The sequence below is a fragment of the Mytilus galloprovincialis genome, chromosome 6 (assembly GCF_965363235.1).
Source record: "Mytilus galloprovincialis chromosome 6, xbMytGall1.hap1.1, whole genome shotgun sequence".
Taxonomy (NCBI): domain Eukaryota; kingdom Metazoa; phylum Mollusca; class Bivalvia; order Mytilida; family Mytilidae; genus Mytilus; species Mytilus galloprovincialis.
The window spans coordinates 45,076,427-45,102,205 of NC_134843.1; the positions used below are offsets into that span (position 1 = coordinate 45,076,427).

At 32.0% G+C, this 25,779-nt stretch overlaps 1 protein-coding gene across 5 annotated transcripts in view; it reads left to right on the top strand.

Moving 5' to 3' along the window:
- Positions 1-24,546, top strand: part of LOC143079699 (uncharacterized) — a 123,381-nt gene extending 98,835 nt beyond the window's left edge. For all 5 annotated transcript variants that reach the window (XM_076255202.1, XM_076255201.1, XM_076255200.1 and 2 more), the window contains 9 exons: positions 1,169-1,308; positions 1,784-1,852; positions 5,806-5,902; positions 10,078-10,181; positions 18,694-18,796; positions 19,161-19,570; positions 19,913-20,048; positions 21,416-21,655; positions 22,280-24,546. In XM_076255202.1, the coding sequence (XP_076111317.1) occupies positions 1,169-1,308; positions 1,784-1,852; positions 5,806-5,902; positions 10,078-10,181; positions 18,694-18,796; positions 19,161-19,570; positions 19,913-20,048; positions 21,416-21,655; positions 22,280-22,369 (1,389 nt within the window). In that variant the 3' untranslated portion in view covers positions 22,370-24,546. The remainder of the gene's footprint in view (positions 1-1,168; positions 1,309-1,783; positions 1,853-5,805; positions 5,903-10,077; positions 10,182-18,693; positions 18,797-19,160; positions 19,571-19,912; positions 20,049-21,415; positions 21,656-22,279) is intronic.
- The last annotated feature ends 1,233 nt before the right edge of the window (positions 24,547-25,779 follow it).

The following is a 25,779-nucleotide window of genomic DNA, read 5'->3' on the forward strand; positions in this document are numbered from 1 at the left end:
TGTTAAGATACCAATCCTGATAAAAAAATCAAAATTAGATTATCATTACTATTATTTTGTTCTTGAATTTAGACAAGAAAATGGTTAAATTGCTGTCATTTAGATTATATCATCAGATCATGCATTTGTCATGGTTTAAATGTTCAATTATAATTTTTAGATAAATAATTGTTTTATAATGTCAATTTCCTATCATTGAAGTTATCCTTAGGGAGCTACCATTTGATTATTATGTGCGGGGTGGGGCTAGGATAAAATTTGAAAAAAGGGAGGACAGGAGTATTGAGTTCAGGATGACAATTTATGTAAAAACAGTCAGGATAAACTTATAAAAAAAAGGCAGGAATGAATAGAGTTAAAAATGCCTGCCAAAATTTTAATGGTTACAGATTTTTGTGGTTGGGTGAAAAAGTAGAAGTGATTTCGTGATTAATTTTATAATTTCAAATTTATTCTTAATTGCTCCAGTACCTCAAATGAAAACTTTTTATTGAGGGCCTTATAAACTAATTATTGAGGGCTTTATTTAAGAATTGAATGCTTCTTTTTGTAACTTCATTGGGGTGTAAAAGCGTTGAGCGCTTCATACAAAATGTCCTTCGGTCAACGCTTTTACAACCCTATGAAGTTACAAAAAGAAGCATTCAATACTTATAATTACATTTCTTACCTAGAATCATGAAAACACGATTTTTATCAAGTTTTTGTTTAATTTACCTGTGCACTTTATTGTGGGACCTCGTGTCATCCTGGATGATAAATTTTATTGTGTAATGCAATTGATTAAGGAATAACATGTGACTGCCGTGTAGCCAATCAGAAAAATGTATTATAATGAAATATACATCTAATGTAATTACCGGTATATTGTTTTGAGAATGTTAGTTTGTGCTAACCAAATTTTACAAAAAAATCCAACAAGTCTACTGTTTAAGTTTTACAAATTGTGACTCGGATGGAGAGTTGTCTCATTGACACTCATACTAAATCTTCTTATATCTATTGCATGAACAGAACAAAATAGATCTGGGGAGGGGGAAATAAAGATTACAAAACTTGTAATGGTTCACAGTTAACATACTAAAACTGTTGTTCAAATTTAAAGATGAGCAAAAGAAAAGAAATACTAATTGAACTAAATAACCTACTTTCTTCTTTTGTTTTGCAGACTTTTGATTTGGAAGTGAATATTAAAAATGAAGCTATTGGTAAAGAGAGACAATCAATGCAAGAAAAACATGATATGTTATATCTGGAGTGGAACCATCTAAACCAACAGCTTTCTCAGTATGCTGAAAATGAAATAGAGTAGGTATTGAAGAGGCGGTCAGATAGGGGCTATGTACTTATACATATTGAAAAGGGGGTAGATTAGGAGCTGGGTATCTTATTTTAGATTGAAAAGGGGTTAGAATAGGGGCTAAGTACAAATAGGTAATGAAGGGAGTCGGGGAATGCCTATTACTATTAGGTATTGAAAAGGCGGTTGAGGACGAGCTAAGAATTCACCTGCATGCTGCATGTGATGTATATTTCAGATATGGGTTTTAATTAAAGTTAAAGTTAAAAATTTAAGTTGGCATTAATCCAAGTTTCGTTTTTTATTTATTACATACATAATCCAAACTACTAGTTATTTGTGGTCTACTTGTCAGGTCATTCATTAGAAGGTAAAACATAACCTTGCAAGCAGGATACAAATACCAAACATCCTTATAAAACAGCCCTCATCTTAGTATTTAATATTTGATTTAATGTTAATTTTCAATTCTTTTATTTGCAGATTAAAAGCTAGACTGTCTAAGATAGAAGAAGATTATCAAGAGCTTCTTAATCAGAAATCAAAAGACAGGTAATTTTCTTATTTAGAGGATTAATTTCAGAGGCTTCTGACATTTTTTTATGTTGAAATTTTTTATTGTTCTGGGCACTCAGAGAAAGGTACTAGGATTTATGTGGAAGTTGGAATGAGCGGAGTGGAGAATAATTCTTATGTGGAGTTGTAACAAAATCTTTCAAAACTTTGAATCTTTATTTTCAGCTCACCTGGCCCAAAGGGCCAAGTGAGCTTTTCTCATCACTTGGCATCCGTCATCGTCCGTCGTCATTAACTTTTACAAAAATCTTCTCCTCTGAAACTACTGGGCCAAACTTACCCAAACTTGACCACAATCATAATTTGGGTATCTAGTTTGAAAAATGTGTCTGAGGACCTGGCCAACTGACCAAGATGGCCGACATGGCTAAAAATAGAACATCAGGGTAAAATGTAGATTTTGACTTATAACTCTGAAACCAAAGCATTTATAGCAAATCTGACAGGGGGTAAAATTGTTAAGCAAGTCAAGATCTATCTGCCTTGAAATTTTCAGCTGAATCAGAAAACCGGTTGTTGGGTTGCTGCCCCTGAATTGGTAATTTTAAGGAAATTTTGCTGTTTTTATATGACCGCAAAAATTGAAAATTTTTTGGTCGTATATTGGTATCACATTGGCGTCGTTGTCGGCGGCGTCTGAAGACTTTTGGTTTTCGCACTATAACTTTAGTATAAGTGAATAGAAATCTATGAAATTTAAACACAAGGTTTATGACCATAAAAGGAAGGTTGGGATTGATTTTGGAAGTTTTGGTCCAAACAGTTTGGGAATTAGGGGCCAAAAAGGGCCCAAATAAGCATTTTCTTGGTTTTCACACTATAACTTTAGTTTAAGTAAATAGAAATCTATGAAATTTTGACACAAGGTTTATGACCACTAAAGGAAGGTTGGGATTGATTTTGGGAGTATTGGTCCCAACAGTTTAGGAATAAGGGGCCAAAAAAGGGCCCAAATAAGCATTATTTTTGGTTTTCACACAATAACTTAAGTTAATAGAAATCAATGAAATTTAAATTTAAACACAAGGTTTATGAACACAAAAGGAAGGTTGGGATTGATTTTGGGAGTTTTGGTCCCAACAGTTTAGGAATTAGGGGCCAAAAAGGGCACCAAATAAGCATTTTTCTTGGTTTTCACACCATAACTTAAGTATAAGTAAATAGAAATTTATAAAATTTAAACACAAGGTTTATGACCATAAAAGGAATGTTGGGATTGATTTTTGAAGTTTTAGGAATAAGGGGCCCAAAGGGTCCAAAATTAAACTTTGTTTGAATTCATCAAAAATTGAATTATTAGGGTTCTTTGATATGCCAAATCTAACTGTGTATGTAGATTCTTAATTTTTGGTCCCATTTTCAAATTGGTCTACACTAAGATCCAAAGGGTCCAAAATTAAACTAAGTTTGATTTTAACAAAAATTGAATTCTTGGGGTTCTTTGATATGCTGAATCTAAACATGTACTTATTATTTTTATTATGGGCCCAGTTTTCAAGTTGGTCCAAATCGTCTTCAAAATTAAACTTTGTTTGATATCAACAAAAATTGAATCCTTGAGGTTCTTTGATATGCCGAATCTAAACCTGTATTTACATTTTTGAATATAGGGCCAGTTTTCAAGTTGGTCCAAATTGCGGATCAAAATTAAACTTTGTTTGATTTCAACAAAAATTGTATATATGGGGTTCTTTGATATATGCTTAATCTAACCATGTATTTAGATTTTTAACCGGATTTTTGTGACAAAAATGTCGGTTATTGATTTGGGGATGTACGGCGGGCGGGCGGGCGGGCGTCATCAAATGTTGTCCGTGCATTAACTCATGAACCGTTCAACCAAAGCTTTTAAAATTTTAATATGTTGTTACTAACAACTAAATGAAGGTCAAGTTCAATAATGGCGATTTTGACTTTTACCGTTCAGGAGTTATGGTTCTTGAAAGATTGAAAAATGGAGTTTCCAGTTGTGTCCGTGCATTCACGCATGAACTGTTCTACCTAAGCTTCCCAAATTTTAATATGTTGTTACTGATGACAAAATGAAGGTCAAGTTCAATAATGGCGATTTTGACTTTTACCGTTCAGGAGTTATGGTTCTTGAAAGATTGAAAAATGGTGTTTCCAGTCGTGTCCATGCATTTATGCATGAACTGTTTTACCAAAGCTTCCCAAATTTTAATATGTTGTTACTGATGACAAAATAGAGGTCAAGTTCAATAATGACGATTTTGACTTTTACCGTTCAGGAGTTATGGTTCTTGAAAGATTGAAAAATGGTGTTTCCAGTCGTGTCCATGCATTTTCTCATGAACCATTCAACCAAAGCTTTTGAAATTTTTATATGTTGTTACTGATGGCAAATTAGAGGTCAAGTTCAATAATGACGATTTTGACTTTTACCGTTCAGGAGTTATGGTTCTTGAAAGATTGTGAAATGGCGTTTCAATTCACGTTGTTGCATTTACTCATGAACCATTCAATCTAAGCTTTTCAAATTTTAAGATGTTGATACTGATGACAAAATGGAGGTCAAATTTGATATTGACGATTTTCACTTTCACCATTCATCAGTAATGGTTCTTGTGATATTGCCAGGACACAAATAAATATTAATAAATCCGGTTTGCTGTCGTTGTGACAGCCTCTTGTTGATGTTTGGACCTGGTTATCAGATTGGTCCACATTGAGGTCTAAAGGGTCCAAAATTGAACTTTATTTGATTTCATCAAAAATTGAATTCTAGGGGTTCTTTGATATGCTGAATCTAACCATGTATTTAGATTTTGGATATTGGACCATAATAGGTAATGTCCAATTTAAAATTTTAAGTTTTTAAGTTTAAGTTCTTAGACCACATTCATTATGTGTCAGAAACCTGTGTTGTGTCAACTATTTAATCACAATCCAAATTCAGAGCTGTATCAAGCTTGGGTGTTGTGTCCATACTTGCCCCAATGTTCAGGGTTCGAACTCTGCGATCGTATAAAGCTGCGCCCTGCGAAGCATCTGGTTGGTTATTTTCTTGAATATTATTATAGATAGAGATAAACTGTAAACAGCAATAGTGTTCAGCAAAGTAAGATCTACAAATAAGTCAACATGACCAAAATGGTCAGTTGACCCCTTAAGGAGTAATTGCCCTTTATAGTCATTTTTTACCAATTTTTTGTAAATTCTTGTAATCTTTTACAAAAATCTTCTCCTCTGAAACTACAATGCCAAATTAAACCAAACTCAGCCATAATCATTATCAGGGTATCTTGTTTAAAAAAGGTGTGTGGTGACCCAGCCAACCAACCAAGATGGCCGCCATGGCTAAAAATAGAACATAGGGGTAAAATGTAGATTTTGGCTTAAAAACTCTGAAACCAAAGTATGTAGAGCAAATTTGATAAGGGGATAAATTGTTTATCAAGTCAACATCTATCTGCCCTGAAATTTTCAGATGGATTGGACAACTGGTTGTTGGGTTGCTGCCCCCAATTGGTAATTTTTAAAGAAATGTTGCCATTTTTGGTTATTATCTTGAATACTATTATAGGTAGAGATAAACTGTAAACAGCAAAAATGGTCATTTGACCCCTTAAGGAGTTATTGTCCTTTAGAGTAAATTTTCAACAATTTTCAATTTTCATTAATTTAGTTAATTACTGTAAATTTTTACAAAATATTTTCCTCTGTAACTAAAGGGCCAAGTTTATCATTGATAGACAAAATTGTAAATAGCAAGAATGTTCAGTAAAGTAAGATGTTCCAACACATCACCAACACCATAACACAATTTTGTCATGAATCCATCTGTGTCCTTTATTTAATATGCACATAGACCAAGGTGAGCGACACAGGCTCTTAAGAGCCTTTAGTTTCTCATTTCTTTATTTTAATACTTTGCAGAATTGTCATATATTATTAATACTTTTTAACAGACTTGAACTAAAGTTTGCGGAAGATGAGTTTAAGAAAAAACAAGAAGAATATAAAATGTTGTTTGACAGAGAGAAAGACAGGGCAGCCAGAGCAGAGGTATGTTAGTAATGCTGGATCAATTATAACAACAGCTTTTTACTGCCAAATGATGCCCTTTTTATACAACAGCAAAAATTGCTAAAAAAAATTGGTCGTATATTGGTATCACGTTAGCGTCATCGTCATCGTCCGAATACTTTAGTTTTTGCACTCTAACTTTAGTAAAAGTGGATAGAAATCTATGAAATTTTAACACAAGGTTTATGACCTGAAAAGGAAGGTTGGGATTGTTTTTGGGAGTTTTGGTCCCAACAGTTTAGGAATTAGGGGCCAAAAAGGGCCCAAATAAGCATTTTCTTGGTTTTCGCACTATAAATTTAGTTTAAGTAAATAGAAATCTATGAAATTTTGACACAAGGTTTATGACCACAAAAGGAAGGTTGGGATTGATTTTGGGAGTTTTGGTTCCAACAGTTTAGAAATTAGGGGCCAAAAAAGGGCCCAAATAAGCATTATTCTTGGTTTTCGCACAATAACTTTAGTATAAGTAAATAGAAATCAATGAAATTTAAACACAAGGTTTATGACCACAAAAGGAAGGTTGGGATTGATTTTGGGAGTTTTGGTCCCAACAGTTTAGGAATTAGGGCCCAAAAAGGGGCCCAAATAAGCATTATTCTTGGTTTTCGCACAATAACTTTAGTATAAGTAAATAGAAATCTATGAAATTTAAACACAAGGTTTATGACCATAAAAGGAAGTTTGGGTTTGATTTTGGGAGTTTTGGTCCCAACAGTTTAGGAATAAGGGGCCCAAAGGGTCCAAAATTGAACTTTGTTTGATTTCATCAAAAATTGAATAATTGGGGTTCTTTGATATGCAGAATCTAACTGTGTATATAGATTCTTAATTTTTGGTCCTGTTTTCAAATTGGTCTACATTAAGGTCCAAAGGGTCCAAAATTAAACTTAGTTTGATTTTAACAAAAATTGAATCCTTGGGGTTCTTTGATATGCTGAATCTAAAAATGTACTTAGATTTTTATACGACCGCAAAATTTGAAAAATTTTTCGTCGTATATTGCTATCACGTTGGCGTCGTCGTCTGCGTCGTCGTCGTCGTCCGAATACTTTTAGTTTTCGCACTCTAACTTTAGTAAAAGTGAATGGAAATCTATGAAATTTTAACACAAGATTTATGACCACAAAAGGAAGGTTGGTATTGATTTTGGGAGTTTTGGTCCCAACATTTTAGGAATTAGGGGCCAAAAAGGGCCCAAATAAGCATTTTCTTGGTTTTCGCACTATAACTTTAGTTTAAGTTAATAGAAATCTATGAAATTTTGACACAAGGTTTATGACCACAAAAGAACGGTTGGGATTGATTTTGGGAGTTTTGGTTTCAACAGTTTAGGAATTAGGGGCCAAAAAAGGGCCCAAATAAGCATTATTCTTGGTTTTCGCACAATAACTTTAGTTTAAGTAAATAGAAATCAATGAAATTTAAACACAATGTTAATGACTACAAAAGGAAGGTTGGTATTGATTTTGGGAGTTTAGGTCCCAACAGTTTAGGAATTAGGGGCCAAAAAGGGACCCAAATAAGCATTTTTCTTGGTTTTCGCACCATAACGTTAGTATAAGTAAATAGAAATCTATGAAATTTAAACACAAGGTTTATGACCATAAAAGGAAGGTTGGTATTGATTTTGGGAGTTTTGGTCCCAACAGAATAAGGGGCCCAAAGGGTCCAAAATTAAACTTTGTTTGATTTCATCAAAATTGAATAATTGGGGTTCTTTGATATGCCGAATCTAACTGTCATGACTGTGTATGTAGATTCTTAACTTTTGGTCCCGTTTTCAAATTGGTCTACATTAAGGTCCAAAGGGTCCAAAATTAAACTTAGTTTGATTTTGACAAAAAATGAATCAGTTAGGTTCTTTGATATGCTGAATCTAAAAATGTACTTAGATTCTTGATTATTGGCCCAGTTTTCAAGTTGGTCCAAATCGGGGTCCAAAATTAAACTTTGTTTGATTTCATCAAAAATTGAATAAATGGGGTTCTTTGATAAACCAAATCTAATTGTGTATGTAGATTCTTCATTTTTGGTCCTGTTTTCAAATTGGTCTACACTAAAGTTCAAAGGGTCCAAAATTAAACTTAGTCTGATTTTAACAAAAATTGAAATCTTGGGGTTCTTTGATATGCTGAATCCAAAAATGTACTTAGATTTTTTATTATGGGCCCAGTTTTCAAGTTGGTCCAAATCAGGATCTAAAATTATTATATTAAGTATTGTGCAATAGCAAGTCTTTTCAATTGCACAGTATTGCGCAATGGCAAGAAATATCTAATTGCACAATATTGTGAAATAGCAAATTTTTTTTTAATTAGAGTTATCTTTCTTTGTCCAGAATAGTAAGCAAGAAATATCTAATTGCAAAATATTGTGCAATAGCAAGATTTTTTTTTAAATGGAGTTATCTTTCTTTGTCCAGAATCAACTTAAATCTTTGTTATATACAATATACAATGTATATTCACTTTTTACTACCAACTGATAAATTAAAATAATCTTTACCATTCAGTGATAACAAGCAGTTTTTTTACATCTTAATATTTTATGATGTATTTAAATGAGTAGTTATTGTTGCAAACTCCATTAGAAATTTTAATTGAGATTAGTTTTGGAATAAGGGAAAGGGGGATGTGATTAAAAAAATTGGGTTCAATTTTTCTCATTTGAAATTTCATAAATAAAAAAGAAAATTTCTTCAAACATTTTTTTGAGAGGATTAATATTCAACAGCATAGTGAATTGCTCTAAGAGAAAACAAAAATTTTAAGTTCATTAGAACACATTCATTCTGTGTCAGAAACCTATGCTGTGTCAACTATTTAATCACAATCCAAATTTAGAGCTGAATCCAGCTTGAATGTTGTGTCCATACTTGCCCCAACCGTTCAGGGTTCAACCTCTGCGGTCGTATAAAGCTACGCCCTGCGGAGCATCTGGTTTATTATTGGCCCAGTTTTCAAGTTGGTCCAAATGGGGGTCCAAAATTAAACTTTGTTTGATTTCATCAAAAATTGAATAATTGGGGTTCTTCGATATGCCAAATCTAACTGTGTATGTAGATTCTTAATTTTTGGTCCCGTTTTCAAATTGGTCTACATTAAAGTCCAAAGGGTCCTAAATTAAACTAAACTAAGTTTGATTTTAACAAAAAATGAATTCTTGGCCTTTTTTGATATGCTGAATCTAAACTTGTACTTAGATTTTTGATTATGGGCCCAGTTTTCAAGTTGGTTCAAATCAGGATCCAAAATTATTATATTAAGTATTATGCAATAGCAAGAAATTTTCAATTGCACAGTATTCAGCAATAGCAAGAAGTCTTCAATTGCACAGTATTGTACAATAGCAAGAAATTTTCAATTCCACAGTATTGCACATTAGCAAGAAATCTTCATTTGCACAGTATTGTCCAATAGCAAATATTTTCAATTGCACAGTATTGCGCAATAGCAAGAAATATCTTTATTTTACATTTTAATATTTTATGATGTATTTAAATGAGTAGTTATTGTTGCAAACTCCATTAGAAATTTGAATTGAGATCAGTTTTGGAAAAAGGGAAAAAGGGAAAGGGGGATGTGAAAAAAAAATGGGGGTTAAATTTTTCTTATTTCAGATTTCATAAATAAAAAGAAAATTTCTTCAAACATTTTTTTGAGAGGATTAATATTCAACAGCATAGTGAATTGGTCAAAGGCAAAAAAAATATTTTAAGTTCATTAGACCACATTCATTCTGTGTCAGAAACCTATGCTGTGTCAACTATTTAATCACAATCCAAATTAAGAGCTGAATCCAGCTTGAATGTTGTGTCCATACTTGCCCCAACCGTTCAGGGTTCAACCTCTACGGTTGTATAAAGCTGCGCCCTGCGGAGCATCTGGTTTATTCATGAAATATACTAAAACTAGTAATGTTTATACAACCCTTACCAACAACTGATCATAAAAAAAATATATAAAATCAAAAGACTTTGATTATGCAGTTCAGCTTCTGCTATTTATTTGCAGGCAGTGATCTAGTTTAAATGTTTGGTATTTTAATGTTTGAATATTTTAATACTCACAAGTAAATTGTATCTAAGAAAAACATATCTGAAAAATTGAAAAAAACCTTAGAGGTTAAGCAAGATATTTTTTCTAATACAGACTGAGTTAACAACACTTAAAAAGCAGTCTTCTGTAACTATGTTGGAGAGATCGAAGAAAGAGGCAATGTATCACGTCCATCATTTAAAAGGACTCCATAAAAAGTAAGTAGAAAAAAACTTATTACATTGCATTGGTTGCATTGAATTACTGTGACTTCTGAGTGAAATAAAAGCAGATAATTTCACAAAGAATTATTTTACTCGTGAGGTCATACAACAATAGATTTTGTCTAGACGTTGTCGATGACTCTGCATCAAAGCAAATTGGGAATGCTTAAAAATAGATATACTTCCTCACAGTATCTACTGCAATTCCATTAAAAAGTCCATTGTCAATGTGATTAAAAGAATAACTAATCAAAAATTCAAACATAGGAAAATATTCAATAAGTGACAGATCAACACATTAATTCATGAATGTGTATATTTATTCACAAATGTAGTGTATGAATTACGGTTGATTTTGACATGTACAGTGTGTTTTGTTATAAAATATGTGATTGTGGACATATTTTTATAAGACCGCAAAACGTTTTGGAGTTCGTATAGCGCAATGACGTTGTCGTCGTCCAAAGACACATTTGGTTTCCAGACAATAACTTTAGTTTAAGTGAATAGACCATCATGAAATTTAATCAGACGGTTCAATACCACAAAGAAAAGTTGGGTTTGATTTTGGGGGTACAAACAGTTTAGGAATAAAGGACCAAAAACAAGCATTTTTATATGACCGCAAACATTTTAATTTTTCGTCGTATATTGCTATCACGTTGGCGTCGTCGTCGTCCGAATACTTTTAGTTTTCGCACTCTAACTTTAGTAAAAGTGAATAGAAATCTATGAAATTTAAACACAAGGTTTATAACCACAAAAGGAAGGTTGGGATTGATTTTGGGAGTTTTGGTCCCAAAATTTTAGGAATTAGGGGCCAAAAAGGGCCCAAATAAGCATTTTCTTGGTTTTCGCACCATAACTTTAGTTTAAGTAAATAGAAATCTATGAAATTTTGACACAAGGTTTATGACCACAAAAGGAAGGTTGGGATTGATTTTGGGAGTTTTAGTTCAAACAGTTTAGGAATTAGGGGCCAATAAAGGGCCCAAATAAGCATTATTCTTGGTTTTCGCACAATAACTTTAGTATAAGTCAATAGAAATCAATGAAATTTAAACACAAGGTTTATGACCACAAAAGGAAGGTTGGAATTGATTTTGGGAGTTGAGGTCTGAACAGTTTAGGAATTAGGGGCCAAAAAGGGGCCCAAGTAAGTTTATTCTTGGTTTTCGCACCATAACTTTAGTATAAGTAAATAGAAATCTTTGAAATTTAAACACAAGGTTTATGACCATAAAAGGAAGGTTGGGTTTGATTTTGGGAGTTTTGGTCCCAACAGGTTTTTAGGAATAAGGGCCCAAAGGGTCCAAAATTGAACTTTGTTTGATTTCATCAAAAATTGAATAATTGGGGTTCTTTGATATGCCGGATCTAACTGTGTATGTAGATTCTTAATTTTTGGTCCCATTTCCAATTGGTCTACATTAAGGTCCAAAGGGTCCAAAATTAAACTTAGTTTGATTTTAACAAAAATTGAATCCTTGGGGTCCTTTGATATACTGAATCTAAAAATGTACTTAGATTTTTGATTATTGGCCCAGTTTTCAAGTTGGTCCAAATCGGGGTCCAAAATTAAACTTTGTTTGATTTCATCAAAAATTGAATAATTGGGGTTCTTTGATATGCCAAATCTAACTGTGTATGTAGATTCTTAATTTTTAGTCCCGTTTTCAAATTGGTCTACATTAAATACCAAAGGGTCCAAAATTAAACCAAGTTTGATTTTAATAAAAATTGAATTCTTTGGCTTTTTTGATATGCTGAATTTAATCATGTACTTAGATTTTTATACGACCGCAAAATTTGAAAAATTTTTCGTCGTATATTGCTATCACGTTGGCGTCGGCGTCGTCGTCGTCGTCGTCCGAATACTTTTAGTTTTCGCACTCTAACTTTAGTAAAAGTGAATGGAAATCTATGAAATTTTAACACAAGGTTTATGACCACAAAAGGAAGGTTGGTATTGATTTTGGGAGTTTTGGTCCCAACATTTTAGGAATTAGGGGCCAAAAAGGGCCCAAATAAGCATTTTCTTGGTTTTCGCAGTATAACTTTAGTTTAAGTTAATAGAAATCTATGAAATTTTGACACAAGGTTTATGACCACAAAAGAACGGTTGGGATTGATTTTGGGAGTTTTGGTTTCAACAGTTTAGGAATTAGGGGCCAAAAAAAGGGCCCAAATAAGCATTATTCTTGGTTTTCGCACAATAACTTTAGTTTAAGTAAATAGAAATCAATGAAATTTTGACACAAGGTTAATGACTACAAAAGGAAGGTTGGTATTGATTTTGGGAGTTTAGGTCCCAACAGTTTAGGAATTAGGGGCCAAAAAGGGACCCAAATAAGCATTTTTCTTGGTTTTCGCACCATAACGTTAGTATAAGTAAATAGAAATCTATGAAATTTAAACACAAGGTTTATGACCATAAAAGGAAGGTTGGTATTGATTTTGGGAGTTTTGGTCCCAACAGAATAAGGGGCCCAAAGGGTCCAAAATTAAACTTTGTTTGATTTCATCAAAATTGAATAATTGGGATTCTTTGATATGCCGAATCTAACTGTCATGACTGTGTATGTAGATTCTTAACTTTTGGTCCCGTTTTCAAATTGGTCTACATTAAGGTCCAAAGGGTCCAAAATTAAACTTAGTTTGATTTTGACAAAAAATGAATCAGTTAGGTTCTTTGATATGCTGAATCTAAAAATGTACTTAGATTCTTGATTATTGGCCCAGTTTTCAAGTTGGTCCAAATCGGGGTCCAAAATTAAACTTTGTTTGATTTCATCAAAAATTGAATAAATGGGGTTCTTTGATATACCAAATCTAACTGTGTATGTAGATTCTTCATTTTTGGTCCTGTTTTCAAATTGGTCTACACTAAAGTCCAAAGGGTCCAAAATTAAACTTAGTCTGATTTTAACAAAAATTGAAATCTTGGGGTTCTTTGATATGCTGAATCCAAAAATGTACTTAGATTTTTATACGACCGCAAAATTTGAAAAATTTTTCGTCGTATATTGCTATCACGTTGGCGTCGGCGTCGGCGTCGTCGTCGTCGTCCGGCGTCCGAATACTTTTAGTTTTCGCACTCTAACTTTAGTAAAAGTGAATGGAAATCTATGAAATTTTAACACAAGGTTTATGACCACAAAAGGAAGGTTGGTATTGATTTTGGGAGTTTTGGTCCCAACATTTTAGGAATTAGGGGCCAAAAAGGGCCCAAATAAGCATTTTCTTGGTTTTCGCATTATAACTTTAGTTTAAGTTAATAGAAATCTATGAAATTTTGACACAAGGTTTATGACCACAAAAGAACGGTTGGGATTGATTTTGGGAGTTTAGGTTTCAACAGTTTAGGAATTAGGGGCCAAAAAAGGGCCCAAATAAGCATTATTCTTGGTTTTCGCACAATAACTTTAGTTTAAGTAAATAGAAATCAATGAAATTTAAACACAATGTTAATGACTACAAAAGGAAGGTTGGTATTGATTTTGGGAGTTTAGGTCCCAACAGTTTAGGAATTAGGGGCCAAAAAGGGACCCAAATAAGCATTTTTCTTGGTTTTCGCACCATAACGTTAGTATAAGTAAATAGAAATCTATGAAATTTAAACACAAGGTTTATGACCATAAAAGGAAGGTTGGTATTGATTTTGGGAGTTTTGGTCCCAACAGAATAAGGGGCCCAAAGGGTCCAAAATTAAACTTTGTTTGATTTCATCAAAATTGAATAATTGGGGTTCTTTGATATGCCGAATCTAACTGTCATGACTGTGTATGTAGATTCTTAACTTTTGGTCCCGTTTTCAAATTGGTCTACATTAAGGTCCAAAGGGTCCAAAATTAAACTTAGTTTGATTTTGACAAAAAATGAATCAGTTAGGTTCTTTGATATGCTGAATCTAAAAATGTACTTAGATTCTTGATTATTGGCCCAGTTTTCAAGTTGGTCCAAATCGGGGTCCAAAATTAAACTTTGTTTGATTTCATCAAAAATTGAATAAATGGGGTTCTTTGATATACCAAATCTAACTGTGTATGTAGATTCTTCATTTTTGGTCCTGTTTTCAAATTGGTCTACACTAAAGTCCAAAGGGTCCAAAATTAAACTTAGTCTGATTTCAACAAAAATTGAAATCTTGGGGTTCTTTGATATGCTGAATCCAAAAATGTACTTAGATTTTTTTATTATGGGCCCAGTTTTCAAGTTGGTCCAAATCAGGATCTAAAATTATTATATTAAGTATTGTGCAATAGCAAGTCTTTTCAATTGCACAGTATTGCGCAATGGCAAGAAATATCTAATTGCACAATATTGTGAAATAGCAAATTTTTTTTTAATTAGAGTTATCTTTCTTTGTCCAGAATAGTAAGCAAGAAATATCTAATTGCAAAATATTGTGCAATAGCAAGATTTTTTTTTAATTGGAGTTATCTTTCTTTGTCCAGAATCAACTTAAATCTTTGTTATATACAATATACAATGTATATTCACTTTTTACTACCAACTGATAAATTATAATAAATAACATTCAGTGATAACAAGCAGTTTTTTTTACCTCTTAATATTTTATGATGTATTTAAATGAGTAGTTATTGTTGCAAACTCCATTAGAAATTTTAATTGAGATTAGTTTTGGAATAAGGGAAAGGGGGATGTGATTAAAAAAATTGGGTTCAATTTTTATACGACCGCAAATTTTGAAAAAAATTTTCGTCGTATATTGCTATCACGTTGGCGTCGGCGTCGTCGTCGTCGTCCGGCGTCCGAATACTTTTAGTTTTCGCACTCTAACTTTAGTAAAAGTGAATGGAAATCTATGAAATTTTAACACAAGGTTTATGACCACAAAAGGAAGGTTGGTATTGATTTTGGGAGTTTTGGTCCCAACATTTTAGGAATTAGGGACCAAAAAGGGCCCAAATAAGCATTTTCTTGGTTTTCGCACTATAACTTTAGTTTAAGTTAATAGAAATCTATGAAATTTTGACACAAGGTTTATGACCACAAAAGAACGGTTGGGATTGATTTTGGGAGTTTTGGTCTCAACAGTTTAGGAATTAGGGGCCAAAAAAGGGCCCAAATAAGCATTATTCTTGGTTTTCGCACAATAACATTAGTTTAAGTAAATAGAAATCAATGAAATTTAAACACAATGTTAATGACTACAAAAGGAAGGTTGGTATTGATTTTGGGAGTTTAGGTCCCAACAGTTTAGGAATTAGGGGCCAAAAAGGGACCCAAATAAGCATTTTTCTTGGTTTTCGCACCATAACGTTAGTATAAGTAAATAGAAATCTATGAAATTTAAACACAAGGTTTATGACCATAAAAGAAAGGTTGGGTTTGATTTTGGGAGTTTTGGTCCCAACATAATAAGGGGCCCAAAGGGTCCAAAATTAAACTTTTGTTTGATTTCATCAAAATTGAATAATTGGGGTTCTTTGATATGCTGAATCTAACTGTCATGACTGTGTATGTAGATTCTTAACTTTTGGTCCCGTTTTCAAATTGGTCTACATTAAGGTCCAAAGGGTCCAAAATTAAACTTAGTTTGATTTTGACAAAAAATGAATCAGTTAGGTTCTTTGATATGCTGAATCTAAAAATGTACTTAGATTCTTGATTATTGGCCCAGTTTTCAAGTTGGTCCAAATCGGGGTCCAAAATTAAACTTTGTTTGATTTCATCAAAAATTGAATAAATGGGGTTCTTTGATATACCAAATCTAACTGTGTATGTAGATTCTTCATTTTTGGTCCTGTTTTCAAATTGGTCTACACTAAAGTCCAAAGGGTCCAAAATTAAACTTAGTCTGATTTTAACAAAAATTGAAATCTTGAAGTTCTTTGATATGCTGAATCCAAAAATGTACTTAGATTTTTTATTATGGGCCCAGTTTTCAAGTTGGTCCAAATCAGGATCTAAAATTATTATATTAAGTATTGTGCAATAGCAAGTCTTTTCAATTGCACAGTATTGCGCAATGGCAAGAAATATCTAATTGCACAATATTGTGAAATATCAAATTTTTTTTTAATTAGAGTTATCTTTCTTTGTCCAGAATCAACTTAAATCTTTGTTATATACAATATACAATGTATATTCACTTTTTACTACCAACTGATAAATTAAAATAATCTTTACCATTCAGTGATAACAAGCAGTTTTTTTACATCTTAATATTTTATGATGTATTTAAATGAGTAGTTATTGTTGCAAACTCCATTAGAAATTTTAATTGAGATTAGTTTTGGAATAAGGGAAAGGGGGATGTGATTAAAAAAATTGGGTTCAATTTTTCTCATTTGAAATTTCATAAATAAAAAAGAAAATTTCTTCAAACATTTTTTTGAGAGGATTAATATTCAACAGCATAGTGAATTGCTCTAAGAGAAACAAAAATTTTAAGTTCATTAGAACACATTCATTCTGTGTCAGAAACCTATGCTGTGTCAACTATTTAATCACAATCCAAATTTAGAGCTGAATCCAGCTTGAATGTTGTGTCCATACTTGCCCTAACCGTTCAGGGTTCAACCTCTGCGGTCGTATAAAGCTACGCCCTGTGGAGCATCTGGTTTATTATGGGCCCAGTTTTCAAGTTGGTCCAAATCAGGATCTAAAATTATTATATTAAGTATTGTGCAATAGCAAGTCTTTTCAATTGCACAGTATTGCGCAATGGCAAGAAATATCTAATTGCACAATATTGTGAAATAGCAAATTTTTTTTTAATTAGAGTTATCTTTCTTTGTCCAGAATAGTAAGCAAGAAATATCTAATTGCAAAATATTGTGCAATAGCAAGATTTTTTTTTAATTGGAGTTATCTTTCTTTGTCCAGAATCAACTTAAATCTTTGTTATATACAATATACAATGTATATTCACTTTTTACTACCAACTGATAAATTAAAATAATCTTTACCATTCAGTGATAACAAGCAGTTTTTTTACATCTTATTTCCTTATCTTATCTAAAATGTTTTTAGATAATGTATGTTGGACATTTGCCAGACATGACTATGATGTCATTTTCTATTTTTATTTGCCAATAACTTTATGTAAATAACTTCATTGGAAATTTGCCAATATAAAATGTTGCTGATGAAGTTTTTTTTTATTGTTTTATACAATAAACAATGTATATTCACTTTTACTACCAACCAATCTTTACCATTCAGTGATAACAAGCACTTTATTTTACATTTTAATATTTTATGATGTATTTAAAAGAGTAGTTATTGTTGCAAACTCCATTAGAAATTTGAATTGATATCAGTTTTGGAAAAAGGGAAACGGGGATGTGAAAAAAAAGGGGGGGGGGTTAAATTTTTCTCATTTCAGATTTCATAAATAAAAAGAAAATTTCTTCAAACATTTTTTTGAGAGGATTAATATTCAACAGCATAGTGAATTGCTAAAAGGCAAAAACAAACTTTTAAGTTCATTAGACCACATTCATTCTGTGTCAGAAACCTATGCTGTGTCAACTATTTAATTTTAGATTTAAAAAGTTTGAAGAAGAAATCTTTAATTGTAAAATTTGTAAAATCTTGACATTTGTTTTGTGTAAAAAAAACCCATGTAATGTCAAAAATTTGATCACAATCCAAATTCAGAGCTGTATCACGCTAGAATGTTTTGTCCATACTTGCCCCAACTGTTCAGGGTTCGACCTCTGCGGTCGTATAAAGCTGCGCCCTGCGGAGCACCTGGTTGATTATGGGCCCAGTTTTCAAGTTGGTTCAAATCAGGATCCAAAATTATTATATTAAGTATTGTACAATAGCAAGAAATTTTCAATTGCACAGTATTCAGCAATAGCACAGTATTGTGCAATAGCAAAAATGTTCAATTGCACAGTATTGTGCAATAGCAAATATTTTCAATTGCACAGTATTGCGCAATAGCAAGAAATATCTAATTGCACAATATTGTGCAATAGCAAGAAATTTTCAATTGATTGGAGTTATCTTTCTTTGTCCAGAATAGTAGTTGAATCAACTTAAATCATTGTTTTATACAATGCACAATGTATATTCACTTTTACTACCAACTGATAAATTAAAACACTCTTTACCATTCAGTGATAACAAGCACTTTTTTCTCATTTCAGATTTCATAAATAAAAAGAAAATTTCTTCAAACATTTTATTGAGAGGATTAATATTCAACAGCATAGTGATTGCTCAAAGACAAAAAAATTATTTTAAGTTCATTAGACCACATTCATTCTGTGTCCAAAACCTATGCTGTGTCAACTATTTAATCACAATCCAAAATAAGAGCTGAATCCAGCTTGAATGTTGTGTCCATACTTGCCCCAACCATTCAGGGTTCAACCTATGCAGTCGTATAAAGCTGCGCCCTGCGGAGCATCTGGTTGTAGTTTCCAGACAATAAAGGACAAGGTACGATAAGGCCTGTTTTTGGTCCCCCTATTACATACTAGATTATATTTTTGTTTTAAGAATGATTTATGTGTTCTTTCAGACACACAGACCAAGGAAAGGAAGTGCCCACACAAATGAGTCAAGCATTAAGTTTCTACGAAACAATTGTGTCAAAATGTGCAGAAACTATACCTAAAATGATGGTAAGACCAGTTAAAAATTATAATGGTTGCATATTTGCAATAGATCAGATCAGTATTTGATAAAACCCAGATAACCAAAATGCAAACCTAAGAATATATCAAAATCAGTTTTTGATACAATAAACAATTACTTTTAGAATGTTCAATATACAATGGCAATATAATGATGGTTGTTCCAATTGACATCCAACATGTGAAACTTAAATATTTTTTTTTAATATATGACAGGAAGAGACTGTGATCTATGTGAATAGAGACATGTTCAGTCAGAAATTCAAATACAACAAGATATGATTTGTCTTGTTACTATTGTGTTATGTCAGTTTGTTTTTGTGTACACTGATCTTATCTACCATTATTCCAGAGTGATTTCGATGAACAGATTACGCAGATACAAAATGGAAGGTGTTTAGCAGAACTTCCACCAGTTTTTGTACCACCACCCCCTCCAGCTTTCTCCCCAAACTCTGGGGGACTAGACACAAAACTTGAAGAATCTTTAAGCAAGGTAGCAGAATCGACACCACCAAAACTGCCCAGCAGTTCATCTGGACTGAGCCCAATATCAGTCAAAGGTCCAACTTCTCAGCCATCAGTGTCTTTACCAGCCCAGCCAAAACCATTAATCCCACCACCAGGACTACAAACACAGTCTCTAAGACAACAGATACCAAGACTAGCCAACAACAAAGCTGGTCAGGTTAATGGTCAAGCTAAAAATAGTTTTGAGAAATTGGTTCAGAGACTTACTACAACTTTTCCACAGTATAACAGGTCAGTTTATAAAATCAGTTTGTTATCTTTCAGTTTGCATGCTGAGAAAATTTTAAATTTAAAAATATTTAAGAAACTAATGTTCCAACCTACTCACTAACTCGGGAAAAGTTTACCTCAGATCCCCTATTGTTTATCATGAAAAGCAATTTTTCCTGGGCACAAAACTTATATAAAGTGTTATTTTCATTGAGCAAAATTGTAAACACATTTTGTTTTTAATATTTATAAAGATTCATACAGATAAGTTTAAAAAAGAAAATGTAACTTGTAAAAATCCATATAACATACAGAAAAAAAGCAGTAAATACAGTTTTTAAACATTTTGTCTTTAAATTACAGAGCTATATTCACCCAATTAATCCAACAGCTACGTCAGAATCGTGGAGGATCTCTGTCTGGACTTACAATTGATGAGATAACTCAGCAAGTAACACTCATGGTTCAGGCTCATGAACAGAAACAAAACAAAACTCAGGTATTATACTATTTATTGTAAATTGTAGAAGGTCAGGTAACACTTTAATGAATGCTCCAGTAATTTATTGAGATCGACATGTTTCAGTGGCTAGCACCGTCATCAGGATAGAAAAAAATACATAAAATCATGCTGATGTACAAAATAGGGTTGAGAAAATAAAAATGTTACAATGTTGTTATGGTGAGTAACATTAAAATAGCAATTGAAAGAGAAAGTGAAAGTAAGTATATTTGGAAGTAACCTATAAAAATAAAATAAAATAAAAATACAATGTTTTTGTTTTTAAAATGTTTGTTAAAATTATTCTGCCATCATGTGTTGGCACTTTTACACACAGTGGAACGAATTATACAATAAGTTATTATCATGTGTTCTGTGTAAACTTTGTGTTCAATTAACGTCATTATTCCCAAATAAAGACGACATTTTACTAGAAATTCTGTACCATTTCGACTGGCTTCCCTTGGCCAGAGGTACTCCTTCCGATAGTTTAATGAAGGAACACAGCGTTTACATTCAGCATAGACTGGTGATATTTTATTTTATTTTCCCTATACCTACGACAGTCAAACACTTTACAGCAATCCTGACGCTATTGGGAGTAGTAGCCAGGGGAAGCCAGTCGAAATGGTATGGAATTGCTAGTAAAGTGTTGTCTATATTGTTGTTGGAATGTTTAAAGGGACAATTGATATTTTGTTGTTATTATTTGGATGAAAATTTAAAACATTGAGTGCTGATGTTTAGTTTGCTGGACAAATTATTGAACAAGAGTGGTTTTGATGTTAAAATGAAATCAAACAATTGTTTTGTTAATGGTCTTTTTCCTTGGCTGACAGCTTTTGAAAATCATGCAAAACTGAGAAAATATTATTTGAGTTGTTTTAAAGATTAGCCAATTTGAATTTTCTGTTTGTACATTTCAATCTTAAAAAAAAAAAAGCTAAATTCACAGAATATTTTTAGTATGACTGTATACCTAAAATTGTTTCTAATTTTCAGTTATGATAGTTTTTAGAATTTGACAGAATTGTCATTGTTTTATTTTTTATTGAAAAGTGAATGAATTATAACTGAATGACTCTCAGAATTTGAATTTCTTATATAATCAATACAACCAAACAACAGATAAAATTCACCATTTCGGAATAAAATGGCCATTAGTTGTACACCAAAATGGAAGTAATGTTAAGTTATTGGCAGCATACATATTTTTTTCAGACTTTCGAATTAGGATGTTCTGATTAAGGCATTCAAAATATTACCAAGAATGCTTTAGGTTTTTTATTGACTATTTGCCAAAAAAAAAATGCACAGACCTTCAAATGGTTAATTTGATTACTGCAACATAATTATTTTTTTAGGCTGCTGCTGCTGCTTCTTCTGCACCAAAGGCAGCCTTCCCTGGACAAGGACCTGTTAAACCAGTGGCCCCACCACCAGGTCTTAATACATCCTGGGGATTTACTGAATCATCAAATACATCATCATACAAAGGAGAGGAAGTGTTTGAAGAAGAACAAGATCCTTGTGTCATCTGTCATGAAGAAATGACACCTGATACAACAGTCAGGCTAGAATGTCACCACAGATTTCATGATGAGGTAATTTCTAATAACTGCTGTTGTTCTTTTTATCTCAATTGGTACAAAAAGGCAAGTGATCTATTCTTATTACCTGGTGTCTGTCGTAGGACAGTTTAATAGAAACCAGGATTAAAATTTTGTAGGCCAAAAGCAAGATTTGTAAACAATAGCCCCATCAGTGATGCTTGAATCCGAAAAGTTAAAAAGGCCAAATAAAGTACATATTTGAAGAGCAGTGATTACCCAAAATTCTGAAAGGTTTGTGGACTTTTTTTTTTTTTTTTGGGGGGGGGGGGATAATTTATAAAAAAATTAATTGAACTACAAAATATTACAGTATGTTGAAAATTTTCATTCAGTTTTATTTTAACCAAAACTAATATTGTTTTCATTTATACTTTTTCTGCAAAAGTATTATCATTCATATGTAATTATATTAAAAACTGTGGTATGTTTATTTCACACTACCACAACATATTATTGGCTCTCAGAAAGGCAGATGCAATACATAATAAAAAAATCAATTTTTCTGTACTTAAAAGCAAAATCCATTGTATTGCATTGGCAAAAAGGCAGGCTTTACAAGATTGGGCTAATTGCCAAAAATAAATTTTGATTTCAAAGAATTTTTCTTTTTTCCAGTGCATAAGGAAATGGTTAAAAGAGAACAGTACCTGTCCAAACTGTAGAATATATGCTTTGTTGCCAGATGAATTTCCAACTTTGAACTAGTTATAGTTTAAAAATATTATTGCAAAAAGATAGTATGCTGGTGTACTTCTTTACACCATTTATTCAAAATATTGTTATTTTTGAACAGTGATATAAAGTTGTAGTTCTTTTTATGCCCCACCTACGATAGTAGAGGGGCATTATGTTTTCTGGTCTGTGCCGGCGTCCGTTCGCTTCAGGTTAAAGTTTTTGGTCAAGGTAGTTTTTGAAGAAGTTGAAGTCTAATCAACTTGAAACTTAGTACACATGTTCCCTATGATATGATCTTTCTAATTTTAATTCCAAATTAAAGTTTTGACCCTAATTTTACGGTCCACTGAACATAGAAAATGATAGTGCGAGTGGGGCATCCGTGTACTTTGGACACATTCTTGTTATGAATGTTTCATGATACTAGTACATGATTTTATATTTATTAAAATCTTTCTGATTTACATGTTGAAATGATATGAGATGGGGTTTTTTTTCAAACAAGTGAAATTATTGTCTACAAAAATAAATATCATTAAAGACCTGTTGACCTCTAGATGTCATGTCTTTTTGCCTGTCATTGTTTTTTAAACTGTCTCAATTACTGAACACAAGTCTCCTGTTTTCAATGAAAAGTGAATTATTTTATGAAAATCATCTATTTTTAAATATTTTTATTATTACTATTGTTGGTATTATTATATGTTTACTATATTATTTTAATCTTGTTATTTAGCACATTTTCACGTCGGCTATTGTCAGCAAGGTTTTATTAGAAAGGCAAAATCTTGATAGTTGTATGAATAAGTAATGATTTTAAAAATGCAAAATCCAAACCACAAAGGTTGAAAAGAATATTTAATAATGTCGTTTGTCTTGGGAAGCGGTTTGTTTGATTTGAATTTAAGCAGCATAAGCTATTGTTCAAAAACACTAAATTATTCTATTGAAAGTTATACACTGTAATTGTGGAAAATGTTCAGTTTATTAGTATTTGTTTCATAAAACAAGATGTAAACTTGATTTTTCTGACCTTTTCTTTCCTATTTTAAAGCATTTTACAAATGTCTATAGATTTAAAATGCTTTTCTGTTAAAGTGAACAGTCTGTTGGTGTGCATAGAAAGCACATATTTATGTCCTTCTGTTTTGGTTCATTGGTGCGTTTTTTTAAAAGCATAACAACTTTATTTACTCACTCCTAGTTACAACCATTTTATAACATTTGGAAAGAGAATAAATGAATTTTAACCTTGTAGTAACATTGTGACAACAACATGAACTAATTGCCTTGTACAGTTAAATGTCAGAACTAAAATTACAAGCAAAAAATGTTTTTTATTATTCTTAATTGAAGATGTCACGAGGTTTGTATTTGTATGAATGTTTTGCATTGTTATATACAAATGGAATTTTAATTGTACTTCATGTCTTAAAATATCTAGTTTTTTCAAGTTTTAACTGACATATAATCTAAATACATCCTGAAAAATTCAGCAGAATAACATCAACATAAGTTTGTTTTTTGTTGTTGTTTTTTTGTTCTGATAGTTTTACTGATATATATAATTAATCAAATGCCTTGTAAGAAGTTCAGAAAAAAACCAAGTCTACTTGAAGAAGCCCTAACTTGTATTGTCTAAAGATTGAACCATTGGCTTGTGAAAATTAAATTTGATTTTGTATGGTTTTATGTTTAGAGAGTTTACTTCCCAGATAAGTATGGTGTTAGCTTTACTTGAGATGGGATTCAGTATCTTACTGAATGTTTATTGCAGTTTCTTGTTACCACTTGTCTATTAGACTTCCTCATAATGTTATGTCCTTACTTCTATTGATGTACTAATAGATTATTTTCATGTTGTATATAACATAAACTAATTTATCTAATAGGTTTTTACTACCAGAATAAGAAAGTTTCCTAAAAAAAGGAACTGAAATAATGATATAAATGACTACGTTACAGAATTAAACATATATCAAATGCTTTTTAACAGTAAAATATAACTGTTTGGGTATAATTTATAAAATAATTTGATGTGTGAACTCTATAAATCTTTATCTAAACAGTTTTAAAAGAGGTCAAATCAAGGCATTATTTTAATTTTTGCCTGCCATTAACATAATATTGTTATTAAGTATAGAAATGTTATCCCTTGTTTAAATTGACATATTTTGTATACATGACAATAAAGATTGTATAAATTATTTTCTTTTTTGTTTTCATGCACCTATTTCAGAAATATGTATGGAAGCATACTTTTATTGGTCTAACTGTGACAAAAACACTGTTGTTGGTCTGTTTGTGACAAAAATACTGTTGTTGATAGATATAGGAAGATGTGGTATGAGTACAAATGAGACAACTTTTCATCCAAGTCACAATTTATAAAAGTAAACCATTATAGGTCAAGGTACTGTCTTCAACATGCAGCCTTGGCTCACACCAAACAGCAAGCTATAAAGGGCCCCCCAAAAAAACTAGTGTAAGACCATTTCAATGGGAAAAACAACGATCTAACCTATATAAAAAAAAACGAGAAACACTTATAAACCACACCAACAACCTACTGAACATCAGATTCATGACTTGGGTTTAAAGGTCTTAATTGTACCAAACCTTCACCCTTATCTGAAACAAAAGTAACATCACAACATATAAAGACACACTGTAAAATATCAATTGGAGTGGCTTAACTCAATCAAAAGACATAGGTCTGTCTGACAAAAAAACACTGTTGTTGGTCTGTTTTTGACAAAAAAAAACACATTTGTTGGTCTGCTTGTGACAAAAAACACTGTTGTGACAAAAGAACACTGTCCTTAGAATACAAGGTTGTAATTGGATTTATCCATACATTGGTTTAATTATGCCCCATTTATGGGCATTATGTTTTCTGGTCTGCATCCGTTCGTCCATCTGTTCATACATCCATCTGTCCCACTTCCGGTTAAAGTTTTTGGTCAAGGTAGTTTTTGATGAAGTTGGAAGATTCAACTTGAAAATAAGTACACATTGTTCCTTTTGTTTTGATCTTTCTAAATTAGAGTGTTGACCCCGATTTCATGGTCCACTGAACATACAAATTGATAGTTCGATTGAGCCATCTCTGTACTATGGACACACTCTTGTTGATGCCTAAGATGAAAGTCCCAAAATTAAACACAACAAAATAAAACATTGACCAAAAGATAAATGTAATATTTTAATTATCATAATATATGTTTGAGATGACTGAAAATAACTACCACATTGCACAAATAAAATAATAATTGTTATCCAAACATCCAATGGTGTAACTGTTAAATCAATTGAGTAGGTAGTGGCTAAATATTGGGTTGCCAAATTGTACTTGATAACTAAATAAAAAAAAAATCTTTTAACACAACATAAGAATTGACTGGAGAAAGAGTCCAAGGGGACTTTAGGATTGCACTCCT